The 23,290-nt window shown below is 44.3% G+C and overlaps 2 protein-coding genes across 5 annotated transcripts; one reads left to right on the top strand and one right to left on the bottom strand.

Annotated features, from left to right (window-relative positions):
- Window positions 1-4,852: 4,852 nt before the first annotated feature.
- rnft1 (ring finger protein, transmembrane 1) lies at window positions 4,853-8,580 on the top strand. Of its 2 annotated transcripts, XM_084449594.1 has the most exons (9): window positions 4,853-5,005; window positions 5,542-5,993; window positions 6,096-6,172; window positions 6,267-6,367; window positions 6,466-6,619; window positions 6,760-6,918; window positions 7,032-7,097; window positions 7,230-7,331; window positions 7,463-8,580. In XM_084449594.1, exons 1-9 carry the CDS (start codon window positions 4,980-4,982, stop codon window positions 7,595-7,597), a joined length of 1,272 nt encoding a protein of 423 aa, XP_084305720.1. In that variant the 5' UTR covers window positions 4,853-4,979; the 3' UTR covers window positions 7,598-8,580. The 2 variants fall into 2 exon arrangements, with proteins under 2 accessions (XP_084305720.1, XP_084305721.1); XM_084449595.1 differs by lacking the exon at window positions 4,853-5,005 and having other exon boundaries at window positions 5,159-5,993.
- A 3,629-nt stretch (window positions 8,581-12,209) lies between these two features.
- rps6kb1a (ribosomal protein S6 kinase b, polypeptide 1a) lies at window positions 12,210-22,682 on the bottom strand (the record flags this gene model as incomplete). Of its 3 annotated transcripts, none has more annotated exons than XM_084450466.1 (15): window positions 12,210-12,474; window positions 13,507-13,619; window positions 13,957-14,064; window positions 14,174-14,251; window positions 14,356-14,418; window positions 14,539-14,646; window positions 14,783-14,873; window positions 14,969-15,059; window positions 16,114-16,214; window positions 18,036-18,093; window positions 19,330-19,477; window positions 20,615-20,683; window positions 20,792-20,912; window positions 21,146-21,189; window positions 22,611-22,682. In XM_084450466.1, 15 exons carry the CDS (start codon window positions 22,680-22,682, stop codon window positions 12,210-12,212), a joined length of 1,530 nt encoding a protein of 509 aa, XP_084306592.1. The 3 variants fall into 3 exon arrangements, with proteins under 3 accessions (XP_084306592.1, XP_084306594.1, XP_084306593.1); XM_084450468.1 differs by having other exon boundaries at window positions 21,146-21,180; XM_084450467.1 differs by having other exon boundaries at window positions 22,614-22,682.
- Window positions 22,683-23,290: the final 608 nt, after the last annotated feature.

Here is a 23,290-nt window from a genome sequence, read left to right as displayed (position 1 = left end):
TTGATCCATAAGGCAAAAAGGTTAGACTAGAATAGCTGATTAATAGACATAAAATAAGCAATATAACCTGGATTATATGTGACCCCTCTACAAATGACAAGAGAGCTTAGACATTCATTTTCAGTGTGGTAAAGATGTACTACTGGAGATTAGTGGAAACCCCTGCAGGGCTCTGTTCATTGTTTCCTCTCATCTCCTGTCATTAGGCGCCATCTGCTGGACACTGTGAGAGATGTTTATATGAATAAAGAATAGCACAGTGAACATTTCAAATAGATTAGAAAGCAATACAATACAATTTAAAAGTCTGAGAAACGCCTGACCCCATCTGGAGACTGGAGACATTCAGCCTGGCACATTTAGCCTCCAAAAGCAAAAAAAAAACATTGATGCAAAGAGCCTTCAGAAGTTCAGTGAGGTTCCAGAGGATAAATCAGCCAGCAGGCAGATTGAGGCGAGGGTTCTACAGGGTTCTGCTCCAAAAATCTGGAGGCCAGGCCCGGCAGAGATATGAGGTGGGGGGCCTGTCCCTTCACACACACCCAGCAGACTGCAGACTCCTCTGGCGACATCCTGGTGTAAATCAGGGGAGAAGCTCCCACTCCCACTCCCAGACCAGACATGAGCCCCGAGCACGTCAGAAGGGGGCCCTCGGAGGCTGACAGCGTAAGGATCAAATAATAACAGCCAAAGGGATCTGGATGCAGCAAAAACAGACCACTAAGGCAAAAAGAGCCTTGTGGTTTGCATGGGCTCATAGAGTGTGGGGGAGTGTCACTCTGTCCTTGTGCTAGACTCCAACCCCATCCTCCTCCACTGACTAATGGATGCACTTAAATTCAGCAACTATGTTGTTGAAAAGAAAAATGTTATTGTGTCAGAGGAATGCCTTATCTGGCCTGTTTGTCCCAGCCTACTAAGTACCTTACTCAGTCCAAGCTTCAAAATAACAGATGTGCCACGTGTACATTGTGCCCTTGCCAACTGGAGGGTCTCCAGACTGCTGGGTGACCTCAAATGTGGCATGCATGCAGAACAAGCACACATACACACAACCAAACATTTGTACACATACATTAATACACACACACAAACACACACACACACACACACACAAACCAACAGACATTCAAAGTCGTCACTTAACAACACAGGATATCAATCAGTCGTCAGATCTTTTGTCTCATCAACTAACTGCCTAAACAACACTATTGTTAAGAAAAGAGCTGTAGCAAAGGTGCTCAGAAGTAGACTACTGGAAGTATTGCTGTAACAAACCAGGAACAATGGCTTGGCCTATAGGGTGTGATCAGCGATCATATGATGGAAGAGATAAGATCACCAGATGTTTCCTGAGAACATGCAGGCACTGAACGACAGGTCCCTGGAGAAACATCACTTTTAGCTGCAAAACGATTACTTTGTTGGTGTGAGGTAGATCAGATGTGAGAAGTAAAACATGTCCGGTGTTTGCTTTTCTCTATCAATGGCATCAGTGACCCGAGGTGTGACCCTCATGAACCTATTGCCCACTATGTATGAACACCTGTCCACCCCCCCCAACACCCCCCCCCCCCCCCCCCATATACACATATAGAACATCGGCACTATGGTTCAGTCTGTCGCAGCTCCAGTGAGATATCAAAGGCAGTGGCAGCTGACATGGTGAACAGAGACAGAGAGAGATCAGGACGAAGAGAGAACGAGGGCGAGAGACAGATTCTGTCAGAAGCAATGTCAGGTCACCGCTCCCCGCATCTGTTCCCTGGCGAGCTCCATTCATCTCCGACAGATAGCAATTTATATGTCAAGTTAACCTCCCTCCACAGGCACTGGCTCAGACGCCTTGACTGGGTCCTACAACTCCACTGGCAATTCTACAACATAATAACACAATTACAGGGAGGGGGGGCGGGGGGCCGGGACTGGGAGTAGCTCTCTCACACTGCATTAACCTCCGTTCACAATGATGACTGGTTACAGCGCCGGAATCAGGAACACTAAATGTTCATACTTCACAGGCAACTGAGAGTCCCCAGTGAAAGAAAACAGCCCTTCATTTCAAATCAAGTCAAAGTGGTACTGTAAGCATAATCTCACATGTAGTAATCTGTAGATAACATTCTGTGTGGATTGCTCTAATATGGATACATTATAGTACTTCCAGCCAAACATGATGTATGTCACAATAAACAGTGTTGACTGTTTTAGGGTGTTTTTTTATCAGGATAAATGGGTAGGCATGGTTTGTTTACAACACAGATCAAATCAATGTTGACTATAAATAATAACTTAAGAGTAAAATCTACGCAGTAGGAAAAGAATACGGAGAATCAGACAGCACTGTATAAAGTAGATACTGGCAGGTCATTCATTTAACCATAGATGATGGTTGAAATGTTTTCATGTTTTCAGCTGGACTTGCTTATCTGCACAAGTATCATTATTTTGGTTTCAATATTTTCACGCATAAGTTATCAACCCCATGGGTATAATTTGATTTGTTTGAAAACATGTAGGCTATGGTTATAAATGACACCGATTTATGTTGCCCTAAATCATATGATTCCTCAGTTAAAAGCTGCATGACATTAATCATCCATCTCAGTGCACTGTTCTTTGAATTGAGATTTCCAACATGAATATGCAAAGAGTTGTGAGGTGCAGAAATGTGTTGTCATTCTTGGGTAAATTCTTTTGGATTCATCACAAACAAGAATCACAGGCAGTATTGTAGGTTAGATTACCAGAACATGACATTATTTCAACAAGTTGAACAGACATGTTTTGAGGGTAACACAGAGGGTTGTGATAATGTAAAGGGGATTTGACTCAGCCCAAAATGAATTTACATGTACAGTAGGCCTACAAGAAAAACACCACGTACAATTTAAAAGTAAAATAAAGGGTTAGGGTCCCAAACCCACAATGATAAGACATATGTTTTGACTTCAACGTAACGTGATGGGAAGGATCCTGATGGCTGGCGTGGGGCCCGGCAGCCCCGGGGGACCCCAGCTGGAGAGGAGGATGAACAGCAGGTTCATCAGGGACAGCTGTGTTTCCTCTGGTAAATGCACACCACCGAGGGCACAGACGGATTATGAAACGATGGGCCCCTGGGCACAGACACGTAAAGGGCCCCACTAGCCATTTCATTTATCAAAATGTTGAATTTGCCCAATGTGACGGTATCCAATTTGCAGATGATTTGAGAAAACTCACAATAAAAGCAGATTTACCCAGCTCGGTTTTGACTCGTGGGACCTCAACTCTGTGGGGAGGACCTGCTTTTTGGATTTCTCCCCAAAAGAGTTGAAGGGTCCATATTGTATGGAGTACCCAGCCCCTCTAAAGTACTATAGATAAACACTGACTTAAAAACTACAGGTATCATGATGGTTTCTTTCTTGTGACGTCTTCAAAGTGAAAGTTTAGACTATTGCTTCAGTTTTTCAGCAGAATTTTTGAGGCTCTGTTATTGAATGAATGACTAAGCCTTTTGACAATGTGAAAAGAAATGCCAAGGGCCCCCTGAGCTCTTGGGCCCCTGGGCCTGGCAGGCCCGTTCAGTAATATGTCTTTGACCGAGGGGCTTTGTGATCCACTGCTCGCTGCAGGAGCACAGAGACAAAGAAAGGGTACATTTTTCAGAATGAATTTGTGTGCTTGCCGACACTACAGTAGCTAAGTCACTAGCTATGTCTGTTCAGCCATAGGCTAATACAAGTATGTAGCTAACATGAATTAGCCTACATTAATTTATTAATGTAATAAAAGGTAGGCCTATAGAAAATGTAAAACCAATGCCCTTTTGTTTTTATATTATGATATACCAATTGATCATAACCACAAGACAGAATTAAACCCTTGATTGAATGTCCCATTTTCTGTTAAAAATGGGACATTTTGAACAGTTCAAAATATTGTAAGTCGGTTTGGATAAAAGTGTCTGCTAAACCATTGGTCCCCAACCACCGGGCCGCGGACCGGTACCGGGCCTCGGCACAGATGCTACCAGGCCTCGGAAAGTATAGCCTAAAATGTAAAAAAAAAAAAAAATCGGGATGGTGGGGTAATATATTTATTACATTGAACTGCGTCTAGTCTGTTGGTCATTTTTTTCACCAGTAACCACTATCTGTGAAGCCCACAACAATTTACAGATTTTGAACTTCCGACCCGGAAGTTCCAAATAAAGGAGCACTTCCGAGTTGATCTTGAGTTAGCCACGTTTATATCAGTATGTTATTAGGCCTATAATAATAATAGGCTAATATGTGTTGACGCCAAAATAATATGCATGTAATGTGTTTAAATCAGTGTGCTGTTGTTAGGCCTACTTAAACTTATGAAAAAGCGACTACACTACAACGTTATAGGCTCAGGAAAAAATAAAAGTTTTGGGCTACCCCCCGGGCCTCGGAAAATGTGCCTATATGAAACCGGTCCTCGGTGCAAAAAAGTTTGGGGGCCCCTGTGCTAAACGACCAAATTGTTGGCTAATGAACACATTGGGATGCCTCTCATGTTAAACTATAAGGTTCTAGGCTGCAGCCCTGCATTTAGAAGCCATTTAGGAGGGTTAGGGTTAGGGGTTATAGGATATCCTATATCCTAGGAGGGTTAGGGTTATAGGATATCCTATACTATCAGAATAATGTGAAAATTCACAAATAACGCTTATGACTGTTGAGTCTGTATTTCCTTATATTACTATTAAAATAGCTAGACCTATGATTTGAATGAAAATCCGTCGGTCATAGGCGACGTGTTCTCGATGAGACCGATTACCTGCCTTCCTTGACCAATTTTACGTCCGTTTGCGACATTGATGCTGCCGTATTCATGATGTCTCCGAAACGATAAGCTTATGGCTTAGCGAACGAATTAGTTTTCCTTTCTATTATCCCTTTTGTTTTTGCTTTTGTTTTATTTTGTGTTTTGGAAGATTATTAGATGGAGATCGTTGGTTTATCATGAAACTCCGGGCTCAGCATGACAGGTATTTCGAGGCTTTTTAGCCACAAACCAAGTTTGCTTTTGCTAAAGCTGGCTAGCTGTGTTAGTAACGTTATGGACCCAGTGCTAGCTAACCTGTCTTATTTTGCTAGCCAAACAATGAGTTATTGTAGCAGTCATCTATTTTGGATAGATAATTCGGTCATCATCACTGTCAACACACCAGTGCCAGCATGGTTAGATATCACTAGATAACTGCAGCGCTAGACTAGCTATGATGATCAGCTGCCAAATGTCCAGCTAGCTTGCTCTTACTAGCTAGCGAGTAAACGGAAAGTAGCCATGTCAGCCTGTTGACCAGAAAGTAAACAACGCACTACTGTTACATCGTAGTTGCTGGTAATGTTGCTAGATGTAGACGTGGGTCGTTGTTAAGGATGGTTTGATCATTAGCCAATTAACCCCATTTAGTGTAACGTAATAATTAAGGCCAATAACCCCAAGAAGCAAGCACTGCCCCTTCATAAAAATGAACTAACCAGAACATGCTGTGTTTCAACCTTCAAACATTTGTCAAAGGAGTGATTCCAGAAGAACGTTGATACTGAGGGAGTCACCAACTGTAATGCAGTCTACTTCAATCGAGCTGGGTGCCCAGTCAGGAAACGGCTTATCCCTGACTCTGCAACCAGAGCTCCTCACAAGGACACCAGCCACAGGAGGCTCTGCCATCCCAGAGGCGGGCACGGTGCGGGTGCCAATCACCAGCAGCCCCGGGGAATCCAATGGGGGAGGAGCGTCATCCAGGAGGTCAAGAGCCAGCTCCCACAGTCACAGCCACTCCCACGGACGCAGTCGTCCCCAGCACCACTCCCATGCGGAACCTGAGCCTGACCCTGCAGACTCTGACCCGGAGTCTGGGGAGCCCAGCACCTCCTTTTCGGAGCTGCGCTACCTCTTCCACTGGGTCCAGAAGAGTCTTCCCTTTATAGTCATCCTATGTGCTAAACTAGTCATCCAACATGCCCTAGGTGGGGAGCATATAACAGCACTTTTATTGACAACATTGACCACAGTCTCTGGGTACACCATACAGTATGTCATTTGTTTGAATATTTGTATTACTGTTGCAGGTCTAGCAGTTGGAGTTGGCCTGTTTACAACTTTTCTCTATGTAAATAAAAACATACAAATCCAAGTCTTTCTTCAGGTAAGTCATTGCATTAATGGGAAACAACAAGAGTTTGAACGGTCATTCCTAAAACCCTGACCTGAGTGTGCTTCCCTCTGTAATCTGTCCTCAGGATCGCCGTTCCAAGTTGCAGTGCATATGGCTGGTCCTCTTCCTAACCTCATCCACCCTCCTGCTTTACTACACTTTTCTCACAGAGACACTTTACTATTGGTGAGGCTGGAGTCTAGCCAGGTTCCACTATGTTTACTCGTTGACAGTCAGGAGGTGTGTGTAAACGACTTGCCAATCCCCTCCCCTCTCTCCTTCAGCCTCATCTTCCTCAGCCCCATGATTGTGACCCTGGGCTTCTGGGAGGTCCTCTGGGCAGTGGGTGTGACCAACTACATAGTCAAGTTCCTCTTCATGGGGTTCAAGTGCCTTATTCTACTGCTGCCCTCGGCACTCGTTACGCACAGAGCCCAGGTAAGGACGCGGCACGCCCCCTGTGGTCTAGTGTCAAAGCCCCGTCACCATTTAATATTCTATATTGCATTGTAGTATATTATATGTTATTCAGTTTGATTCTCTGCTGTCCTGATGCTTCTCTGTGTTGCCGTGCCCAGGGGCGGTGGGTGATGCTGATTGAGGAGGTGGGCCAGGTCTACCAGGCTCTCACTCCTCTACCCCTGTGGTTCCGCTACCTGGTCACCTACCAGGAGGTGGATGGCGCCACTGGGCTCACTCTGGGGGTCCTGCTGGCTTTGATCTACTTCATTCTCAAGGTAAGAAACATTAGGATCGTGCAACACAGTCAGTAGACTACACTTGGGTTTGAATTTGAATGCCTTTCTTCAACTGTCCTAACCTCATTCACTCTCCCCCTTCTTCTTCTCAGATTTTAGGACTCTACGGGCAATGGGGTTCTTTCCAGAAAACCATGAGGCTATTTCTCAATGGCGAGGTACAGTACTATTTGTGTTCAAGTGATCATGAACGCAATGGACAGTAGTATGTTTGCCTTGTCAGGTCATGTTAGTCTGTTAACCTGCTGTCTGGTTTGTAACCAAAGCCTGACGTCGTTGTTCCTCCACAGCACACGGGGGCAGCAGCCACCAGGAGCCAGTGCAGCGAGGCTGGAGGCATATGTCCCATCTGTCAGGGGGAGTACAGGGAGCCTCGCGCCCTCCTCTGCCAGGTAAGACCACCGAACATGGGACACAGCCCCCCCCCCCATAGAGACCCAGAATAAGACATGGTGTATTCAAGTTGTTAAACTGTGTGTAGAGCCATGTTTTGATGTAGGACACCTGTTGGTTTTGTCTACAGCATATTTTCTGTGACGAGTGCATCGCCCTGTGGTTCAACCGTGAGAAGACATGTCCTCTCTGTAGGACAGCCATCACAGACAAGGTGCACAAGTGGAGGGACGGTGCCACCTCGCCGCACCTTCAAGTCTACTGACCGACAGAGGGAGGAAGCAGCGAGGACTCTGGGACATTGTGTGGCAGTTTTATCTACGGCAATATCCCCATTGACTTGTGAAGTTCACCGCACTGGTCCTCCATCCACTCATTAAGGGCTGTGCCCTCTACTGGCTAATGTCGGTAAAGGCACGTAATGTATGTGCATTGGGATGCGTTCTGCTCCTTGGCATGTTACTGTTACTGTAACTCCCCTTTGAGTCACTTTTATAGAAGATCGAAAGTTGTTCTCCGCATGCCCTATAATGTTATTTGGTTATTCTCCATTTCAAAACTGTTTCCTTTTTTTATCATGTGAAAATGCTCATTGTTTCGTTTTGACCACCAGTTTAGAAGAAAAGACAGCCCCATTAGGCTGAACTTTCTGGAAATACCACAGGGCTTTCTTACGCCTGTACATATGGGTTCATAAGAGGAATATTATATTAAATAAGTAGTTGACTGAAATTTTTATCACGCAAAAGTAAAATCAAATTCAGGCCACCTGTTTTGTTCTGTTTGATTGTGGATAATTCAAAGTCCCGAGCTGCAGTAGAAGGACCTGTGCCCGTACAGCAAGGCTCTCTGACTCTCAACCTGGACGTCCGGCTGTGTGCTGGCTTATACTTCGCTTCTAGTATTTGTAAGCAGAAATTGCAGGTAATGTCATTGCAACCGGTTCTGTACCTAATACAGAGTAGTCAGTCACTTCCAAGAGGTGAGTGTGAGTCCCTGAGTTAGGTGCTGACAGTACAGGTGGCCAGCGAAGAATCAACAAAATACAGAGATCAAAAACAAACATTTGATTGTGAATTTCTGTCATCTTGGTTTCTGATTTTGAAATTGGATTTGTGACAGATTTTAGGATGACAAATATGCAATTGTGAATTTGATTTGATCCATGCGTAAATTATTTTTCTATTGTGGTGCAGTTACATCCTTTTTAAAGACCAAAGAGTGGAAGATGCATCTATTTTATTACTGTTCACCACACTTTTCATGCATAAAGTCTGTGTCGATCAATACACATTTAATAAAAGATTAAAATAATTGTGTTGAAAACATAAGTTACTGTTGAAATGTAGTTAATCAGTTGCGTCAAGTCAGTGTGTGGCCATTCCTGTACTTACAGTACAGTTATGGTGTATCATAATCCAACCCATCTCAAACGTTTCAGATTGCATTAAATCAATTCAGATTCAGATTCTTTCACAGGCTTCGGATCAGCAGTGATGCCTTTTTATTGAGTCACGGTCCATTCCTTATTTACATGATACAAATCAATATCCCCCCACAAAACGCAACCTCATGGAATAAATAGAGGGTGAAATATGGACAGTATTGAAATGGTCACACTTGGAATAATAATGGTTTGATCATATTCATGTTCCCCACAGCTCATATCACTGCCTAACACTGAATAGTATACGTTCTTGAGCCCAAACCCACATGAGAAAAACGGGTCAGGTCTGTTTCAGCTTGAACAGGTGGGAGCAGAGAGAAGCACTTCGCTCAGAGAAGCGTTGACGCTGGGGAGAAGCTGATCAGCTCAAGAGCGTTCCGTACACATTTGACCGTACATACAAGCTGCAATATGTCAAGAAAGGCACAACCCCATCCCGTTTGTTTTTGCATCAGTGACCCATCTTTTTACACACTTCTGACACTCCAGACAGGCATGCCGAAGTTCAAGTTTTCAGATTTAAAGGAGCTGGTACCAGATATCAAAATGTTCTCTGCTGAATATTTCCCTACATAATGATTCTGATTCTGTTGCACCATAACATTCTACCTAAGACATTGTTCATAGCTGGGAAAGTGTGGTCATAATAATATAGGATAAAAATATATGAATGCCCAACAATTCATTTATGCAGATGCATGTCCACTTCAACTAAAACTGACCACACAATAAAAACATAATTTGCATAGTGTGCCTAATGCACCGGAATGAAAGACTGGCACTTGAAATAAATATATTAAAAGACAAATCACTGAAATATGGAGTGTTTAAAACCACTAAAACCAAAAAAAAAGCTTCATGTTGGGAGTGATTGTTCTGGAACAGTGTGTCCTCTCCAAGAGAAGCGAGAGTACATGGGCCCTTCACTCTGACAAGCTCCTGTCTGCTAAAAGAGAGGCCTTGGTTTGGAAAATAGGAAATCCTTCGTTAAGATACCGAATCACAAACAGCACACACACACCATACTGGAAGTGAGCATTTGGAATGGGGGGGGGGGGGGCACCACAGTCATAGTGTTTGAGCTTAAATAAACCTGCCTGAACCTCAACATCCACAGAGTACATGTTTGATTATTGAACAAGGCAATTCAAAGTCAGTCCAATGATGATTTGGTTCAGCAGATTTGGTCTCGGTGATCAGCAGTAACACACTGGGACGGGGAACTGCCCAAACTTGTTTAACTAGAGCAAATATTCAGCTACATCTTCAGGCAAAAATAAATATCAATCTCAAGTTACTGATGAAAAAATGTCAGGGCTGGGGCAGTATTCTGCCTTCAGCGAATACCTGGTCGGATAAACGTTATCCTGTTTTTAAGGAGGAGGATCAAATGGCTTGACTCCAGAGACTCAGTCAAAACCACATACAGCAGCTACGTCACAATATCGCCCCCAAAAGGAAGATTTCTAGATGGGCAGGGTGACCACAGTCCTGTCGCCCAGTGAAGCTGCACAGCAGTGATGAGGAATGACGAGGGATGAACCCAGACATCAGCAACACCTTCAGAGCAGTGATGAGGACGACCTGGCCTCAATGTAGGCCCACACCTTGGACACGTGGGGCTTGAAAATCAACAGACAAGCACTTCGTTGATCTCATAAACATGACTTCAGGCTAATGCCCGATCACTAGGTCCATAATGAAGCTGCTTGGATCAGCGTGACAATGGGAGAATTTGTTAAGGTCATCTGAGTGAGCGACACTCAAACAAGGCATTTAGAGTCGAGGTTTACATTCAACAAAAACCTACTACATACTGTACAGACCAGTTATCTGCCTGTTCTTACTTGAGTAGAGCCATCCAGTTGGACTGGTTAAGCAGCGGCAGCGTTTGGTACTGAAGGTGCCGTGAAGTGATGCCATCAGCTGAAATATGCTTCTCATCTACCAGGGATACCTGTTCTATCATATCCTGACTAAATATTCAAGTGACAAAGCAGAAGAAAGGCCATGTGCATTCAACCTTTATAGATAGATGGAACAAAATGTCGTTCTAGCAGGAGTTTTTGTGATTTCTATCCCATTCACTGATACTCGAGCATACAACCCATTGTCACAAAGTAGGAAAAAAGGAAGCCTATTGCATTTAAAGGGCAATGCTCGTTTTTGACAACCTGGACCTTATTTACGACATATTATAAGACGTTTGACTCACCGAGATCACTTTGGTGTAGTTCGGAGGACGGTAGAAGAAATTTAAAATCCAGCGCGAGCCAGTATATCCATGTAATGACGGTGATCGGGGCACCGAGAATGCAGTTTCTCAAAATCCATTTTCGGACGCTAAACGGTTGTTTCTCTGCGCTACGATCGGATTGTTGCTGACGAATGACGACGACAATATTCTCGGCACCAACAACGATCGTAGCGCAGAGAATGTGAGCCGGAGAATAGCCAGTCTGCGCGCTGGCCTGTGCGCATGCGTGCTGGAGCAAGTGGGGAAAGGCGTGTAAAGATCATATTACAGAGGCTAAAGACCCCGTATTTGAAAACCACAACAATGGCTCACGTTGAGGAATCTCAACTGTCGATTCATTCAATCTGATTGATGAAAACAACCGTTTAGCGGCCGAAAATGGATTTTGAGAAACTGCATTCTCGGTGCCCCGATCACCGTCATTACATGGATATACTGGCTCGCGCTGGATTTTAAATTTCTTCTACCGGCCTCCGAACTACACCAAAGTGATCTCGGTGAGTCAAACTTCTTATAATATGTCGTAAATAAGGTCCAGGTTGTCAAAAACGAGCATTGCCCTTTAAGAGGGCATCTTGTCCCTCTCGAACCCAACTCGTTTCCACCGCACAGTTTCAGAGATCCGGGACAGTTGATTTGAGAGTGAGACAGGGGGAAGCAGCGCTGTGCGGGGACTAACACCGTCCCCTCCACCCACAGTACAAAGCACCAGTATATCAGAGGATCAGCCGGTCAAGCACACAGGAACGGGGCAGTAGCCCTACTCCCCGCACCACCTCCTCCTCCTCCTCCTTCAGCGGCTCTTGCTTGTGTGGCATAGTAGTAGGGTTATCGACCGTCGGGAGCAGCCCCAGGCAAAAACCCCGCTCTCTCCCGCGGCCCGCTCTGGAGGAGGAGGAGGCTCTGCTACGGAGGCGCGTTTGTGTTTGCCGCCTGCTGGGTTTGAGCAGCGGCCGGGGCAGTAGCCAGCTAAAGCAGCTGTGTAAGGCCCTGGTCATGCTGACTCAGCCAGACAGACACGGAGAGAGGGGCGGCCCGGCCTGGAAGGGCTGGTGCTTGGTGCCGACAGTCCCGTCAGTCATTTGTTAGTTCTACAAGTCTCTTAAAAGAAAAGCCACAAGGGTAAAGGGGTAGGAATTAGAAAAGTCCTAAGTTGGCAGGCGGAGCCGAGCGTCATAGGTTCATCCGCAGGTGTTCCGGCCGTTTGGACATCAGGGGGTAGGTATGCTTCTTGAAGTGGAGATTGCTGGTGCCGGAGGGCTGTCTGATAGGGAGGGGGGCCGAGACCTCGGAGTTGCTGGAGCTCACGTCCATGTGCTCCACGGCCACCTCCATGGGCTGCTCCCGGTACCCGCAGCCGCCAGGGGACAGCAGGGACGGGGCCCCCGTCAGCGTGGGCCCCCGCGGCCAGCAGTCCCCCCCGGCGAACTTCACTGGGCTGGGGAGAGGCAGGAGGCACCGGTGGGTTAGCATGGAGGAGAGATCGCTTAAGCTCGATTCAGGCTGCGTCGCTCGACGCTTTTGAAACCTTCGCGCGACAGATAAGACATCTTTAGCTACCTTAGTGGGCAGGTGTCGCTGAGGGGTGTCTGTTGCGTGCCTGCCGAACTTTCTAATGACGCTGACTCCCGTCACATATCGTGGCGCAAGTGTTGATTGGATAACTAGATAGAAGACACGTTTGTTGCCATGGATATAATAATAATAATATTAAATAATGAATATGCTTGATGCACTTCCTGTGTTTTTAAACATGGAGGAGAGGCTGGCAGAGCTAGCGAGTAAGTATTCTTTCCCGTACAACTCCTCCCTGCCATATCATAATCATCTTTCTTCTGTTCCCTCTCTCTCTCAGCAAAAGAACATTTAACAGATCTTCCTCCTCTATACGTCATCATCCATTTCCTCGTAGTTGACGGGCACTGGAGCAGCCATCTTTCCCACGGAATGAAAACAAACCGACAAGCTTGGCTGAAGGTTGCAGATGAGAAGCTTTGCTGAACAATAAATGCTAGATGGTTTTATTTCCGTTACAGGGGTATCTTCACATTGAAGCCCATTTGTACTGAGTATTGTATTTGAATTGTCTTATGTTTGTATGGATGCACCAGAGCACTTTTACGTACTAACAGTATTTGTATCCGTCATCTGTATGTGAATGCTTGCTTTTTTATTTTATGTTTAAAGCATGGGTGGAAGCCCAAGACTAATTTTCCATTCGTGGAACATCAAAGTTGATCTTGAATGGTGAGCATTTTTTGTCAAGCGACACTTTTCAATAAGCATAAATTAGGCTTGACTCAATGCCAACCTATATAGCTGCCCCTCACTTTCACTTTTCTAGTCCAAACCCTGACTTAACAGAAGACCAGAACTACAGCAATATTCAGCCACAGGTGGGCAGCAAAGCTCCATAGTAGAGTCCCAGCTCAAGACTTCACGCTCAAGGACAATCCTACTTAGCCGTTACCTCACTGGTGTTCTTGGGCTTCCCAGAAACTTCCGAGGCGACCGGACTTTTGGCTCAAAAGAGAACTTTTCCTTGACGTTTTCAAGCACAGATGGGGCTACATACGTAAAACCCTGAGAGAGAGAGCAAGAGAGAGAGAGAGAGAGAGAGAGAGAATCCTGATTAGGGACTGCTAGAGCTAAAACAACAGAAAAGATGAGAAAGGACATTAACATAAACCATATGACGCAATGAGGCGCAACAGTCTACAGAGCTTCCTGGAATACCAAGGTCAGAAACAGATGTGACGCACTCACGTATTCTCGTAAGAAACGAATGTCTTTCTCCCAAAAATACAGGAACAAAAATAAACCCAGCCCTTCCACCAATCCCTGACCCTTACGTGGGTGCACGCCACTCGGAGAAAACACAACGGCCAACTGGACCAATGTAAGAGCAAGGCCTGCTTACCAGGAAGACTCGATTGGCACTTTCGCTGAGCGTGGAGTCGTCAGGGCTGTCCACAGGGGTCTGGCTGGTGAACTTGGAGTCAAACTGGCTGACGTCATCAGCTGATTGCTGCGAAGGAAAGCAGGTCTGCTCAGCTCCGATTCACAGACAGCCAGCAGGGATCACACGGAGGGACGCGTGTTAGGGCTCATCTATTCTGGAGTTGACGTTCACTCACCAGAAAAGGCTTAAAAGGAGGCTCCACTTTACGCGCCAGGAGATCATCCCAGTTGATATGTCTGAAGAACGGGTGGGCCTGGAAAGAGAAGAGCACATATCTTCTTACAAGGGCTCAACGCTCCCCGACTCCGCCAACTACGGAAGCCCTCTGAAGGCAACGTCCCGCAAATCTATGCTTACCTGTACTTCTGAGGCATCGCCCGGCGCAGCGCCCAGCCGTAACGAGGCGTTCCGCTTGAGCAGCTGAAACAAGGGGAGGATTAAAGCACAATGTAAACCAGAATCAGAATTCATTTAAAACAATGTAAAACAGAGGTAGAGTGAAATGCTCCTTAAGTGAAGGGCAGTCAGTCAGGCGCTTACCTTCTTCAGAAGGTCCCTGGCTTCTTGTGTGAGGTAAGGTGGAAGGTTGAGTTTACACTTTAAGATTTTGTCAATAGTCTTCTTCCGGTTTTCACCAGTGAACGGCGGCTGGGTAAAAACAAACGACGCAAATCAGTACTGAAGCTCTCCGACAAAACATGAAGAGGGCCTCAAAGTTCCAAATTGAGCCTGTTTTCAGACGTGTTGCTGTGTTGTTTCTTCTCAAGGGAGGCGATGTACTCACAGCTCCCGTCAGCATGTCGTACATGAGCGCTCCGAGGCTCCACCAGTCGACAGCCCTGTTGTGTCCACTTCTCATCAGGATCTCTGGGGCCCTGTGGATGGCGGAGGGACGGTTAGGACACGGTTATGTAGACAATACACACTCACCGATTCTCCCATTCACATTTGCTGATTCTATGCAACTTACATGTATTCGATGGTGCCACAGAAGGTGTGGGTAACTGTGCCGTCGTGGATTGACTCCTTGCACAGGCCAAAGTCGGTCAGCTTCACGTGACCTAAAAAGTGAAGCGTGAGGCTTTAAGCATCCACTGCGTGTGGGGTCTTTCATTCTGACTCCCTGCAGGTTGGATAACCTTCAAAGAACCACATCATGAGTCATGATCTTGAGTCATCCAGAGTAGGCTCTCATCACCACAGGACTTGGCTACAACTTTTTCCATGGCATACTTTTTTGATGTTTGAGTAAATTATGGACGAGTGCCTTATGGTGCTATAGTTTTTGTTGTGAAGCTTGCCATTCTTCTTGGTAATTAGCTTAGAATAGCTGTGTGTTATTAGAGTGGGGCACAGCACCATATAGCTAACATTAGGTGGGCAAACTGATTTACATAAAGCAGGGCAGATGGAAGCTAAGCTAGCTAGCCTTTTCGAAATCAACAGATCTCTTTAGATTAACAGATTCTGTCAAGGCCAAGTACTAATGCGTTCTCCGCAACCATTTGGCTAATAGGATAAATATTTTTTAAGAGCCTGATATAGTCAGACGTTGTCAACAAACGTCAACATGAAGTTATGCCCTGTTCAGTGGTCGGGAATCATTTCCATTATTCAAGTCCGATTTACCCGAATGCTTTGGTCAATGTCATCATCAGACTATAATGGCAGGAATCTCTGTCTGTATTTCGCTTTGCAGAGAAAGCTGCACGGATACAATGCACCACCTAGCAGCCAGAGGGTGCTGGGTGCACGTTTTGAACGGGCACTGCACTAGTTCATTCTAAATAGTGATATTTGGTAAAGAAACTACGGTCACCAGCCTTAAGGTGTCTCTGATCCAGGGTCCAAAATGAACTGTAGCGGCTGGTAAAAAAAAATCTGTCTGGCAAATTGCCAAAAAGTTATTTTGGACCCTGCTAGTACAGCTAATGTTGCATATGTGACCAAGATGAAATGTGAAATAGTAATAATAGCAAATTGCAATAGTTAAAAGCAATTTATTATTTACCAGCTGGTTGGCTGGAAAGCCAAAATGTTAGTTCTGGACCGCGCTCCGATCGATATTGAGAGGTCCCATTCACTGGGACTCTGGGGTCATGTCTGCTACCTTACCATTGTTGTTGAGCATAATGTTCTCAGGCTTCAGGTCTCTGTAGATGATGCCTTTCTGGTGCAGGTGTCCCAGAGCCATGGAGATCTCTGCCAGGTAGAAGCTGCCAACAGAAAGCTAAACCATGAGAAGACCCATTTTGCTTCCATAGCAATCTGTGGTTATTTCTGGTGTGTCTGAGATGCCACAGTGTCCAAGAACGTCAACTGGCCTCTAAACTCTTCACTTAAGGTGTTGCGGTTTCAACAGTGACATTTGGTTGGACTAAGAATAGCTCAAAAACAAAACAGTCCCTTACTTCACAACCATACATTATGTAATCAGCACCTCCATGTCATGACTATTTCCACAACATGAAAGGATGACAGGCTCCAGCCAGACCTGTCTACTGTATATAACAAGAGTCAATGGTGTACAGCTTTATAATAACACAAAATGTGTCAATTGTAATAATCTGACATTTTAGGCCTCCAGAGTCAATATGTGGAACTAAATATGCGTTTCTGTACTCTATACTACTGTACAGTATGTGCACTTCCGTGGGTTCCCCCTATGAATGAGGTCCTACACCTTCACCTCCCCCCTTTCCTATATTGCATTCCCATTGGAGAGGTAAGTGACATTGTGGTCTCTCGGTTAATTTATGTATTAAAGGAGCAGTAAAGGGAAAATGCATGTTTAGCCCTGTTTTAAGGTTACTTATGATCATATACAATGGTTCAGATCAAAACGGTGACAAAACTAGCACTTTTCAGAAAGTCTGATAATTGCTTGCAGAGGGGATTCAGGAATCGGAACTACTTACGGTAGCTATTGTTATTGTTTATGTTGCTAGGCTACCTAGTTTGCGGAAGTTGACACACGTACAGTATGTGCTGCGACTAAATGGTTCTATGCTAAATATTTTAAAAAACCTTTCCAGATGAAATAGAATCTTACTTTATGGCGAATTATGTCAGAACGCCTCTGTGAGTTTCTTGTCTTTGAAATTGATTGAGTTTAACATGTTTTTTGAATGATTTTACAACGTGCCCACCCACATCCATTGTGTGACCAAAACGGTGGTAGAGCAATTATCAGACTTTCTCAAAGTGCTAGTTTTGTCAACGTTTTGATCTGAACCATTGTATATGATCATAGGTAACCTTAAAACAGGGCTAAACATGCATTTTCCCTTTACTACTCCTTTAAGTGTACCTGTTAGCTCACACCTATTGTGTAGTATGCTAAAATGTTCCTGTGTCATTTAATTTGTGTACGGGCTACTGTATGTTTGTGTTTGACTGGTGGCTTTCCGTTGTTTTGTGTCATTGTCAGGTCAGGCATGTTTTCCGTTTCAATGGCTTCTTGTAGCATTACTCTTTCGTATATTGTATCCCGTGAGAGAGCCAACAGAAAGAGCTAAACCATGACAAGACTAATTTTGTTTCCATAACAATTTGTAATCATTTCAAGTGTCTGTCTGGTGTGTCTGAGATGTCACAGTGTCCAAGAACGTCAACTGGCCTCTAAACTCTTCACTTAAGGTGTTGTGGTTTCCACAGTGACATTTGGTTGGACTAAGAATAGCTCAAAAACAAAACAGTCCCTTACTTCACAATCATACATTATGTAATCATAATCATAATCTCAGCACCCCCATGTCATGACTATTTCCACAACATGAAAGCATGACAGGCTCCAGCCAGACCTGTCTATTTTCACCGTTGGGTGTCATTATCAGGCATGTATGGATTCTGGTAACGCTACCCTTTCGTGTATTGTCTCCCACATGAGAGCAGCTACTGTAGCTCCAAAAAGATCCTGGCCTGGATTACTGTATATCATCTAAATACACAATGCAGAATGCCATCTAGCTACCACCGGTCACCTCTACATAAGAGGACAGATACACATCTCCAGCTTGATTCATACTGTATCTTACCATGCTGTGTCCTCCATGAAGATCCCCTCTCTCTCCAGTTGCATAAATAGCTCCCCACCTACAAAACACAAAACGATTTACATTATCGCAGTTAAGTTGGTCTTCAATCCTAAATGTTCAATAGGGTGTTATGAGACAACTATGTGATATCTAGGTATTTTTACTACTGTGCTGGATTAACTGGCCTGCTTATGGCATCAAAGAGAATGATCACAAACAAGCCAGATGCAACAGTACACATGTTGTCCCCCACCCGTGATGCATGTTCTTTTATGGTAATAAAGGAATGGAAACATATTTTCTTAATGAATAATATGACTATATGAAAGTGTTATTAATTGTATGTGCATAGTACTTATAAACTATAAACTCTGTGTGAAAAGTAGAAGGGCCCCTGAGCACTTTCTTTCAATTCTGGAAATCCAGAAAACAGCACAAATGACTCTCCTCAAATATCCACCAAAGATGCAATGTGCACCAGTCAGCTTTTTGCTCGCATCCTGACAAGGTGAAGCAGATGCAGTTATGCTTATGTCCGACGGTTTGCAGCTAAATCAAAGGATTCCGTGTAGTATGATACATATGCAGCTTCTGATCATCGGGTCCCACAAACTCCCCACCTAATGGCACAACTAACTTTGTCACGGTTGTAAAACATATGACCTAGCCATACTCTCTCTCTGATCTATCAAAATAACAGTCAACTAATCTGTGTTGTGAATAATAACAATGATAACTAATAATAATGGTACCCCCAATGCACCTAATCCCTATACTAACCTATGAGAATTCTTACATTTAAAACAAGCACCCAAAGAGCTAATAAACACCACAAGCTCTGAACTCTCTGGATTTAGAAAGTAGACGGGCTCCTGAGTAGAAGAGACTATACTTTTACTGAGATACCAAGCAGTTATTTTTTTTATATGAAAGCAAAATGCATTTGGCAATGGGAAAAATTAATTGTGGCAAACGCCCCCAGGTGGTGGGCTCTGGTACATATGTGACATACAAAACTCACGCACCAACTAATGTACAGGGATCAATCAATGTCACCCCCTCGATTTGATCAGGTGGGGGAGAGTTTCCACTATGAGGTCATTTACAGTAGGAACATGACAACATAATGGACATCATAGAGAATAATTGGCATCATTGCATTATGACCATTACTAGGACATCATAGAGATACATTTTTGTCATTCCATTGTGATATCATGCACTAACATTGTAATATCAAACTGATGTGACGGCATCATAAAGAGTGTGTGGGTCTGTGTATGAATGTCCTCACCACTGAGGTACTCCAGGATGAGGTACAGCTTGCCTCCAGTCTGGAAGGCGTAGATGAGGTCCACAATGAAGGGGTGCTTGACCTCTTCCAGGATGTTTCTCTCAGCCTTGGTGTGGGCCGTGTCCTTGGCATTACGCACTATCATGGCCTGAAGGAAACAAGGTTATTACTGTCAAGCATTCCAATGGCATAACAATAAACTCTACACACACTATAAATATATCACACAGACATTCATTGTCACGCTGGGTGGAGGGCAATCCATGGCGGGTAACTGAATCTAATTTGGTGTTTCACTGAAAACCACGGCGGCCGCTGTAAAAGGTTAAGTGAAGGAAATGCTAATTTCCCGTCTGGTGTAGATGATTAGTCATCGCTCTCCCACTCCCACAGCCCCGGCTCTGAAAGAGAGGAACTCCTCTCAGCCATGTCATTAATGCGTTATTGTTGCCCTGAGGTCAACAGCACGTGCTCATGTTGTTAGGCCAGAGGAATCTCAAACACCCAAACTATTTCAACCGCTTAGAACAATACTATATCTGTTTCAGTTTGGATTAAGATGGCCCAAGTCGCAAATGGAGAATATGAGAGCACTTGTGAACATGAGGCTTTGCTGCCATAGTTAAGACACTTAAGTATGCATGGCTGAGCTCTGACATGGAGGGTTAAGTCAACCATGGCAAAAAACCTGCTTGCTGCAAAACATAGAGGCTTCCCAAAACAGTGGAGGAAAGAAGGGGGGGGGCTGATGTTTCATTTGGCAGTGAATACTGCTGGCTGTTCAAAACGCCTTTATCATCAACCATGGAGGTACACCAGGGAATCAGAGCTCCCGCACGGTAGCTACAGTAAATACTGGCCCATAAAAACTGTAAACACGGCCATTACCAAACCTCAGGGCTTCTGGGAAATTGAGGTGGGGGGAGGGGGGGGGGTTGCCAAGAAGCAGACCAGACTAGCGGTTGTCAATTAGAGGAAAAAAGGCCATGTGAGCGGATGGCTGGAGAGACCAACTCGCCCTGTGGTTTCACAGGTACTGCCTGTAGGCTCCATTGTGGGTCGGGCAGGCCTCATTTCTCCCTCCGTCCCTGAATGCACCTGTGCACCTGTGTAGACTGTGTATTCACTAGGACAAGTGGGTCAGTGTCAACCCTGAGCTCATGTCTTAAAGACGCTGGGAATCCTTCAGGAATATAGCCACAGAATTTGCATGGCTAAAAAGCATTAACATTAACTTGGCCAAAATTGGACAAGAAGAATCAGTCATTTAAACCTGAGAGCTCACCTTCTTCAAGACCTTCATGGCAAAAATCTTTCCAGAGGTGGAACCCGACACCTTTCGAACTTGAAAAACCTGTTAGTGATGGAAAAGGGTCAATATAAAGAATAAGCCTTTCATTTCACTGTAATCAGGAAATCTATTACAGAGATAATATTTTTATGAAGGCCTAGTCAGACTCACCTTTCCATAGCCTCCCTTTCCCAACACTCGCAGCAGCTCAAAGCACTCCGGGCGGATCTGCTCTGTCCCTTTGTTGACGCTGTTCTCTGAGATTTCAAACTTCTCACAGTCATCCATATTACTGAAGAACAAATAAAACATCACAGCCATTAAAATTCACTGCAGTTGACTAACTATGAATCTACTCCAATAAGTGACATCTAACCAGACATACTCTAGTCCTGGACATTGATTGCATGATATTAACCATCTTATACTTTTCGTGTATCTGTTCATCAAATCATGTTGCACAATAATGTGTACTGTATTTAAAGTCATCTATACTGAACTTCGGCCTTTATGTTAAATACTCACAACTCGAACCCAGTGCATTGCTCCATGTATTCACTAATCTGGGCCTGGTGAAAGACAAATATTAGGTTTTTTTCATTTGAATAACATAAAATAACATTTTTATTTGCTTTTTGTACTTGTATGATGTAGCATGTGACCAATAAACTTGACTTTTTACATAGCTACTCACACCCTACTGTTTTTACAGCAGTTGACTCTTGTCAGTGGTACAGAATGATCATCCAATCTCACCCAGCCTGAGCAGAGCTGGTATGATAAACGCTCACTGCCACTGCCAAGGGATTTACTTGCCAGGTCTTTCTCCATCAACAAAGCCATGTTGTTGATACTCTGTCACTTCCAATAATGTTAACAGCTCCATACACTCCAATAAAGTGATCCGTTTCACGCCCTGATAAAAACAAGTTATATTTTGCTTGCACGCTACAAACACACCTGGTTATTTTGAGTCACAGCTAGCCACTTACACGTCAGTTGCATTATCTACAGTATCGAGCTCGTTAACTTGGATTGTTTCCTATGCACTATGAAAAAATTGGCCAGGTAGATAGCTTTGGCATAATAAAAATCATAATTAATTTTATTCAAATGGCACCGTTGTAAACACATATGGGCACCTCACCTTACAAGATATACAAAAATATATAGTTTGAAATGAAAGATATTAAGCATCAAATTAGCTAGCTACAGAGAACAATACACATAATAATAATAAAATAATAATAATAAATTGTATTTATATATCACACTTTAAAATGCAGGACAAATCTCAAGGTGCTTACATTACATCACAATTACATAATGTGATTGTCAGGTGAAGAAGCAGTCAGGAAGTAAGCCAAGGTAAGCAGATGAGTTTTGAGTAGGCCTAGTTGTTAAAAATGTAACTTATTAGGTGTGTGTATGATGAGGGATGTGTGGGTAGAGGTCCAGAGCCTGGGACCCTGGGGACCCTGGGTCAAAGAGGGTGAAGATCCGAGCCCCTAGCAGCACTACTGTACCCACTGGATAGTACATGCCCAATCTGTGTATTCATTTCCCTTGCACTAGCTAGCTACAGTTAGCAATAGTCTAGCTTCTTAGCTAACTGTATGGCTAACGCTAGCTAGCTCTCCGAGCTAAATAGCTAGCCACCCAACCGGTAGGCCGGTATTTCCAGTCATTCCACTGCAATTAAAGGCGTGTAGCACTAGCTAACATGTCCGCGTAGATGGTAACGTTAGCAATAGCTTAGCCATCGCTACCTTAGCCACACACACACACACACATACACACATACACACATACACACAAACACACATACACACAAACACACAAACAACAGGGCCTATTCAGCATTGTTAGCTTCCTAGCGAGCTAGCCATCTTTTTGGTGAGGCTGATATGCTCCCTAGTTTGTCTCCCTAGCTAGCTAACGTTAGCTCACTTGCTAGCTGGCTAGCTCACTATCTAGCCTTCTTACTCACCCCATCATCGAGTTCGTCGTCAGAAACATTCTCGTCCGGCTGATCTAGATCAATGTCGAACACTCCGGCCATGGTCTCGGTCTTTCTGAAGGTACTCGGACAGAAACAGAAGCTTTGGTTCCCCACCTCATGGAAAGCTAGCTAGCTATCTGCACATCACCGCCATAACCGGCTAGAGTAGGAACCATGCGTGTCACTACCAACCGCTTCCGACCAAACACAGTTCCAGAGGGGAAAATAACAAAGCAAAAAAGCCCCTAGTGGCGAGCGGGCGTACTGCTGGTTCATGTCAGCTACAGGTTTCAGGCAGTGGGTTCCTCGAATGTCCTTTTATATTATGGATGAAAACATGTTTTCAGGTTCAGCGATGTTGTACATTACAACTGTTGATAGTGATGGGTATTCTTGAGAATAATTAATGTGAATAAATAATAGAGCTATTACTGGTAATAGCTATAATAAAATGATAATTCGATTAAGTATTACCAGAGGCCTTTTTGTGTCATCATTTACAAAACTGGTCACGCTAGAGTGTGGGGGTGACAGACATTCACTGACAATGTGGGCTTAGCTGAAGTCTCCCTTTAAACAACCAAAACTTTGCTTTGGGACAATTTGGCACAGCACTGTCTCACTTAGATTCCCACCACTGCTGTGTAACTCATTTAGCCTACTCATCC

The sequence above is a fragment of the Borostomias antarcticus genome (genome assembly GCF_949987555.1).
Source record: "Borostomias antarcticus genome assembly, chromosome: 15".
NCBI classification, from domain to species: domain Eukaryota; kingdom Metazoa; phylum Chordata; class Actinopteri; order Stomiiformes; family Stomiidae; genus Borostomias; species Borostomias antarcticus.
This window is presented reverse-complemented; position numbering and strand designations above follow the sequence as displayed.